The sequence below is a fragment of the Arachis duranensis genome, chromosome 9, assembly GCF_000817695.3.
Source record: "Arachis duranensis cultivar V14167 chromosome 9, aradu.V14167.gnm2.J7QH, whole genome shotgun sequence".
NCBI classification, from domain to species: domain Eukaryota; kingdom Viridiplantae; phylum Streptophyta; class Magnoliopsida; order Fabales; family Fabaceae; genus Arachis; species Arachis duranensis.
This window is the reverse complement of record NC_029780.3, coordinates 43590015-43598627: the sequence shown is the minus strand read 5'-3', so window position 1 is coordinate 43598627 and position 8613 is coordinate 43590015. Positions and strand designations below refer to the sequence as shown.

At 40.0% G+C, this 8613-nt stretch overlaps 2 protein-coding genes across 2 annotated transcripts in view; both read right to left on the bottom strand.

The window, feature by feature from the left end:
• Window positions 1-5011: 5011 nt before the first annotated feature.
• Window positions 5012-5407, bottom strand: LOC107465582 (uncharacterized). The gene has a single exon (XM_016084562.1). It carries the CDS (start codon window positions 5405-5407, stop codon window positions 5012-5014), a length of 396 nt encoding a protein of 131 aa, XP_015940048.1.
• Window positions 5408-6576: 1169 nt separating this feature from the next.
• The window catches only part of LOC107465581 (uncharacterized), a 5213-nt gene continuing 3176 nt past the window's right edge, over window positions 6577-8613 (bottom strand). Inside the window, exon 4 of the mRNA XM_016084561.1 lies at window positions 6577-6926. Coding sequence (XP_015940047.1) covers window positions 6577-6926 — 350 coding nt within the window. The remainder of the gene's footprint in view (window positions 6927-8613) is intronic.

The window sequence follows — 8613 nt, the reverse complement described above, 5'->3', positions numbered from 1 at the left end:
AGCACACCAGATCTCGTCCGAGATCGACCTTCAGTTTCAGGTAACCCTCAGAATAGAAGTCATGATAAAAAATTTAAACTACTAGACTTAATATGCAATGAATCTTAAAGTGCAAGAAACTAAGTCAAATAACTAAAGCAAGGTGTGAGCAATTTCAATCTAACAAGAGAATATATAATCTAACTCTACTCTAGAACTAAGCAATTAATTAAGACAATAATCAAGCAATTAAGATTTTTGGTTTTCAAATATGAATAATAAAAGGAACTCTTGGCTAAGCATAGGAATTGGGATCACCATCCTCGTCCACAATTATATCTTGACAATTATGAGGAACCAAACTCACTAAGTCTACCTCCAAAAGCTTTAAGTATGTAATATCTACTCCTAAGCTTGAGGTACATCAAGTGGCTTGATCAATCTCAACTCATAAGTCCCCATCCAACCACCAACTGGCTTAGTAGTAGATTAGTGTCAATGGATATCAACTTGACCACCAAGGGTCCTCAAATCACCAAATCAATTAGACCCAATAACTCAAGTTTACCCAATTCCCTTAGCCTAGGCCAAGAGTGAAGAAAACTACTCCATAATCAAATGAAACATTTCATCAAACACATAAAATGCACTAAGAAAAGACATATTCAAATTTAAAAATAAATTGGAAATTATAAGTACCCACTAACAATTATCAATGGAGAACAACTCAAACAACACTAATAATCATGGAAAACCTCAATGTATTCACAGAGATTCAAGATCCACAAAATTCATAAAGTGAGAAGAAATTGGAAAGTAATAAGATAACATGAATTCAACACAAGATCTAAGTAAAATTATACTAGGAAATTCCAATTAAGTAATCAAAACTAGAATTTAATAAAACCCAATTCAGAATTTCAACAATGGAAGATCAAATCAAACTAGATTTAGAGAGGAATAAGGGTTTCACTCTTTAGAAGAACAAGAACAAAAAACTAGCTAAAATTGTGTCTAAGTGTGTAATGAATGACCCCCCCTCTTTCCCCCTGGTTCCTTGGGTCTTTTCCATGCAGAATCAGCTTGGATTTGGGCCTGGAAAGCCTCATAAATCACCAGCCATGAGTTCTTTAATGAGGTCACGTGCTGAACGTCACGCGTGCGCGTCGCTGAATTTGCAATCTACGCGTACGCAAAAGGCACGCGTGAGCGTCGATGAAATTTTCTTCAATGTACGCGAATGCGTCGATTTGAGCGCGCCAAGCTGAACGTCACGCGTGCGCGTCAGTGGCACTTCCCCAAAGCTCCATTTTTCATGTTCCTTCCACTAATGCATGCTCCCTTTCCATCTTCTAGACCAATCTTTCCCTGTAAACTCTGAAATCACTTAACAAATACATCACGACATCGAATGGTGATAGAAGAGATTAAAATATAGCATTTTTAGGGTCAAATAAGCATGTTTTCAATCACGAGACAAAATAAGGAATAAAGCATAAAACCATGCATTTTATATGGATAAGTGCGGAAAGTATTGACAAAATCCCCTAAAATCAACACAAGATAAACCACAAAATTGGGGTTTATCAAACCTCTCCACACTTAAACCAAGCATGTCCTCATGCTAAAAATAAAAAAGGCCAAAGGACATAGGAGAAAGAGGTTTATGAAATGCAATTTTCCTAAGTGGATACAACTAACTCAAGTGCTTCTATCTACTTGGTCAAGGGTGAATCAATCCTCCAAGAACATATATGAGCATCTAGGGCTAAGGTGACATAATAGTCCATGAATTCTACCAATTCAAGCATCAAAATGAGGCGCATATAACTTGCAAGATGAACGCTTGTGAAAGCCGGGAACAAAGAGTTGAACATCGAACCCTCACCGGAAGTGTATCCGCTCTATTCGCTCACGTGTATAGGGTTCGTCACTCAATCCTCCTCTAATCATGCTTTCCAAGATTTTTCTTTCATCTAACAATCAACAATTATTCAATGCATGCATACAAGTATCATGAGGTCTTATTCATAGGTTGTAATGGGGCTAGGGTGAAGATGAGGATGTATATGGTCAAGTGAGCTTGAAATTCGAATCTTTGATTAACTTATGCTCTCACTAAACACATACAATGACCTATGTAATTCTAATACATAACCTAGCTACCCATGATTTCCACTCTTTCACATACTCATGCATTCTCTTTAATTCACATTCCATATGCATTGTTATTGTTACCTTACTTTGGGGCATTTTTATCCCTTTTTTGTTGCTTTCTTTTTCTATATTTTTGTTTCTTTCACTTTTCTGTTTCTTTTTCTTTTTCTCTTTTGAGGTATTATGTACAATAGTTCCAATGCATGTGGTTCAATCATTTAATCCATGAGTATGTACCCAATTCCCAAAATTTTGACAAAATATAAAAATACACTTTCATCCCAACTAATGTTCCCAACTCTCCCAAACTTGAATGATAAGCACTCTCACTAGCTTAAGCTAATCAAAGATCCAAACAAGGGACATGTATTATTTTTCTCTTAAAGCTTGTAATGTGCTAAAATTAAGAATAAATGGGTTAAGCATAGGCTCAAAGTTGGCTAACAATGGAAGATAAAAGGTAAGGCTATTTGGGTAAGTGAGCTATTTGAATTGATGGTCTCAATCATGTACATGCATGTATACAGAAAATAATGGATATATAGAATCAGACAAAGCAAGGATTACAATCATAGAAGGAGAACGATGCACACAAGAATGAAAATAAGTGGTTATAAGATGTAACCACACAATGGGCTCAACACTCACATGCTTGTGTTCTTAACTCAACAACCATGTTCCGAAATACATTTTTCAAGCAAGTTTACCATAAAAAAATTTTTCAAAAATGGTAGGGTGCCCCAAAGACACAGTTTCTTGGAAAAGAGATAATTGTCCTAACCAAGTAGTCCTAATAAGAAAAACTACCATGCAAAAGTGTTCAAAAGTAAAAACTAACTAAACATGCAATGTGTCCTAATTAATGAAACAAAAGAGAATTGAAGTCCATAAATGTTGAAAGGAGGAGATTATTACCTACGGAGATCGGTCGAACGACCTCCCCACACTTAAGAATTAGCACGGTCCTCTGTGCTACTAGCAAGGCGCAAGGGGCGATCGGGTTTGGAACTTCCACTATCCCGTTCGTGAATGCTATCTTCACTTAAGTTTAAGGTGGATGTGGAGATCTCCGTGATGCAAGAGTGATATAAGCATGCAAGTAAAAGGCATGAGAAGAATAAGCTCAAGCATCAATACAAAGTAGCATATGCAAGAAGGGCAATAAGCACAAGTAAGTCATATACCTAATAGTCTTGCAATAGAGAAGAGTGGAATTAGTAGTCTTGCAATATGCCACAAAGAAGCAAGTCATATTTAATGAGCATGAGAATGGAAAATATGAAGAACAATAGGCTCAATGCACATAAAGGTAAGCAAGTGTAATGAGAAGAGCACCAAGTTGAAAACATAGTGTTAAATTCTAAACAAGAACTCATTGGTGCTTTTCGTCGAACACTTGGTATGCAACCCTCAAACGAGAAGCAAATGGAGGAAATTTAGCAATGTAGCACCCCATAAATGCAATACAAATCAACAAACATCACCACATATAAAAAAGAAGTCAAAATATATCATGATATCCCATAAATGCAAGAGATAAGTCTAAATTCAACACCCATGAAAAATAGAAAAAGAAAGAAAGCAAATAAACAAGAACAAATTAAACATAGTGCAACTAAAAGAAATAAAAGAGAGTAAATAAACGCAACCAAGAGGAAAAGAAACTAAACAAAGAAAGAAGAGAAGGAGGAAGAATAGAACCTTGAGAGGAGAAGGAGAAGGTAAGGTAAGGTGCAAGTGAGAAGAGGAGAAGAGAGGGAGAAGAAAGGAGAGAGAAAGAAAGAGGAGAGAGAAAGTGGGACCACCGGAGGTGGTGGTCACCGGTGGTTGTGGGCGAAGATAGGTGGTGAGAGAGGATGAAAAAGAAAGGGGAAGGAATGGAGGAAGAAGAATGACAAAGGAAAAGAAAACAGGGTGCGCAGGTGCTTTAATTGTGTCATGCAATCGGCACGTGCGCGCAGTACACGCGTACACGTGGATGGGTGAGAAAGAGAAGGGACGCGTGAACGTCACCCATATGCACGCGTGGGCAGGAGATGAGGAAGGGATTCATATGCGTCGGTGGACGTGCACGCGTGGAAGCAATTGCACGTTTCGCACAGTGGCAGCATGAACTTCGCACAACTCTCGGGTTCAAGTACCAAGAATTGGCTGCAGGGATATCTATGCGTATGCGTCTTGGGCGCACACGCGTGGATGAGTAGGAGGGCAAAACGACGCGTACATGTGACTTGCGCGTACGTGTGGGTAAGACTCACGCTCCCAGCATAGTGTTCACGCATTAGCGTAACACTTGGGAAAATGTATGGAGAGTTGCAGCAGCGCAATCGACGCGCACGCATGGGTGGGCCAAAAATTTAGGGACGCGTAGGCGTCAATGACACGTACGCGTGGGCAGCCCTTGTACTCCCAACACAGTTTTTGCCCAGGTCCCGAACAACTCTCAGTTTAATGTACCAGGAATGGCGTAGACATATCGGCGCGTATGCGTCGCCAACGCTTGCGCTTGGGTGACCACTTTTTTTTTGTTTACAACATAGAGAAAGGCATTTTAACACATTCTTGGCATTCATTCAGCTAGATAGGTCATGAAAACACTCACAAATTCATACAATATTCAAAATGAAGCATTTTCTTCAACACAACCAATTTAACAAAATTTGCCAAGATTAATGAAATCATAATGAATACCACAATAGTCTAACAAAATCAACAAAAGCTAGCATATCTAGACAAACTCACATCAAGAAACACAAAATTCACAAAGAATCCAAAGCTAGAAGTAAGAGAGTATACACAAGGAAGATCTTACCATGGTGCGGTGTCTCCCACCTAGCACTTTTCTTTAACGTCCTTAAGTTGGACGATCATGAGCTTAAGCTTCCTTTCCTTTTGGTGCATCCTCAAGTAGAAGCACCTCCACTTTCGTTGGTGATTTATTGCCATGGTATTTCTTCACTCTATGGCCATTTACCTTGAAAGTTGCCTCACTTTGAGGGTCAAATAGTTCTACCACACCATAGGGCTTTACCTCCTTCACCTTGAAGGGTCCTTCCCATCTTGAACGGAGCTTTCTAGGCATGAATCTGAGCCTCGAGTTGTAGAGGAGAGCTTCGTCACCTTCTTGAAAATCCTTCTTCCGGATATGGTGATCATGAAATGCCTTTGTCTTCTCCTTGTAAATCTGAGCATTCTCATATGCCTCCATTCTAAGGTATTCAAGCTCCTGTAATTGTAATTTCCTGTTTATACCCGCCTTGGTGATGTCCATGTTACACTACTTAACCACCCAATAGGCCTTGTGCTCAATCTCCACTGGAAAGTGGCATGCCTTATCATAGACGATCCGAAAGGGACTCATCCCTAACAGGGCCTTATTAGCCGTCCTATAGGCCCATAGTGCATCTCCCAACCGAGAGCTCCAATCCTTCCTTTGCGGATTTACCATTTTTTCTAAAATTTGCTTGATCTCCCGGTTGGACACCTCCGCTTGCCCATTTGTTTGGGGGTGATAGGCAGTGAAAACCTTGTACACTATCCCATAGCACTTGAGTAGTGCTTCTCCTTCCTGTTGCAAAAGTGAGAACCTTGGTCGCTCACGATTGCTCGTGGCGACCTATAGCGGCATAGAATATTATTTCTAATGAAAGAAATCACGGCATTAACGTCATCAAGGCGGATAGGTATCGCTTCCATCCACTTTGAGATGTAGTCAACCGCCAATAAAATATACAAATACCCACTTGAGTTAGGAAATAGCTCCATAAAGTCTATGCCATATACATCAAAGATCTCATAGAACAACATTGGTTGTTGAGGCATTTCATCCCTTTGGGATGTATTTCCCGACTTCTGACATTGGTGACACGACACACAAAATTGGTTAGCATCCTTGAATAGCGTTGACCACCAGAATCCACAATCCAAAACCTTTTTAGCCGTCCATTGTGGGCCAAAGTGGCCATTACACTCGGATGAATAACAAGATTCAAGAATGGGTTGGATTTTGGCTTCCGGGACACATCTACGAATTACTTGGTCTACTCCCATCTTCCATAAGTTAGGGTCATCCCAAATGTAATATTTGAAATCACTCCTCAACTTATCCCTTTGATGTTTTCAAAAGTTGGGAGGGAAGATCTTAGCAACCAAGTAGTTCACCATAGGGGCAAACCAAGGAAAACTATCCTAAACAGCATGCAAGCTATCCAAAGGGAATGAGTCAACAATCGGAAATGGATCATATTTGAGATTTTCAAGGTAGCTTAGATGGTCCGCAACTAGATTTTGTGATCCACTTCGATCCCTAATCTCAATGTCAAACTCTTGCAAGAGCAAGATCCAACGTATGAGCCTAGGTTTTGACTCATTCTTTGTCAACAAATATTTTAGAGCTGCATGATCCGTATATACCACTATTTTGGAGCCTAGCAAGTAAGATCAAAATCTATCCAAAACATGAACAATGGCTAAAAGCTCTTTCTCTGTAATGGTATAATTGGATTGTGCCGCATCCAATGTCTTTGAGGAGTAAGCAATGATATAAGGGAGTTTACCATCGCACTGTGCAAGCGCGGCACCTACGGCATGAATTAACGCGTCGCACATTATCTCGAACGACTGCGTCCAGTCAGGACCCCTCACAATTGGTGCTGTGGTAAGAGCTCTCCTCAACTCCTCAAATGCTTCTGCACGGGCACTATCAAACTCAAAGTCCACGTCCTTTTGGAGTAGCTGCGACAATGGCAATGCAATCTTACTAAAATTCTTGATAAAGCACCAATAGAATCCTGCATGCCACAAAAAGGAACGTACCTCCCTCACAGATGAGGGGTGAGGTAAACTGGTAATAACATCAATGATGAGCGGATAATTTATACGCTTTTTGGCATTATTTTTAGGTAGTTTTTAGTATGATCTAGTTACTTTTAGGGATGTTTTCAATAGTTTTTATGCTAAATTCACAATTCTGGACTTTACTATGTGTTTATGTGTTTTTCTGTGATTTCAGGTATTTTCTGGATGAAATTGAGGGACCTGAGCAAAACTCTGATAGGAGGCTGACAAAGGACTACTAATGCTGTTGGAATTTGACTTCCTTGCACTCGAAATAGATTTTCTAGAGCTACTAAACTCCAAATGGCGCGCTCTCAACGCCGTTGTAAAGTAGACATCCAGAGCTTTCTAGCAATATATAATAGTCCACACTTTATTCAATATTTGACAACGTAAACTGGGGCTCAACGCCAGTTCCATGCTGCATTCTAGAGTCAAACGCCAGAAACACGTCACGAACCAGAGTTGAACGCCCTAAATACGTTACAACTTGGCATTCAAATCCAAGAGAAGCCTCAGCTTGTGGATAGATCAAGCTCAGCCCAACCACACACCAAGTGAGCCCCGGAAGTGGATTTATGCATCAATTACTTACTTCTGTAAACCCTAGCAGCTAGTTTAGTATAAATAGAACTTTTTACCTTTGTATTAGACATCCTGGATCCTGAATTGTATTTTTTGATCCTGTGATCACGTTTGGGGGCTGGCCATTTGGCCATGTGGTGGACGAAATTGTGATTCATTCTTTTCACTTCAACAATCCCAGGTAATGGCTCCAAAAACTTGGTGTCAATGCCATGGTTCACAACTTCGCACAACTAACCAGCAAGTGCACTGGGTCATCCAAGTAATACCTTACGTGAGTAAGGGTCGATCCCACGGAGATTGTTGGAATGAAGCAAGCTATGGTCATCTTGTAAATCCCAGTCAGGAGGATAAAATTATGGAATTTAGAAAATCAAATATGATTAATTAAAAATAAACAGAAAATAAAATGGATAGAGATACTTTATGTAAATCAATAGTGGAAATTTCAGATAGGCGTATGGAGATGTTGTGCTCCTCTTGAATCTCTACTTTCTTATTACATTTATCCAATCCTTCTTACTCCTTTCCATGGCAAGCTGTATGTAGGGCATCACCGTTGTCAATGGCTACATCCCATCCTCTCAGTGAAAACGTTCCTATGCTCTGTCACAGCACGGCTAATCATCTGTCGGTTCTCAATCAGGTTGGAGTAGAATCCATTGATTCTTTTGCGTTTGTCATCACGCCCAGCCTTCAGGAGTTTGAAGCTCATCACAGTCATTCAATCCCAGAATCCTACTCGGAATACCACAGACAAGGTTTAGACTTTCCAGATTCTCATGAATGCCGCCATCAATTCTAGCTTATACAACGAAGATTCTGTTGGGGAATCTAAGAGATATGCGTCCGGCCTAAGGTAGAACGGAAGTGGTTGTCAGTCACGCGCGTTCATAGGTGAGAATGATGATGAGTGTCACAGATCATCACATTCATCAAGGTGAAGTGCAACGTATATCTTGGAATAAGAATAAAAGAGAATTGAATAGAAAGTAATAGTAATTGCATTGAAACTTGAGGTACAGCAGAGCTCCACACCCTTAATCTATGGTGCGT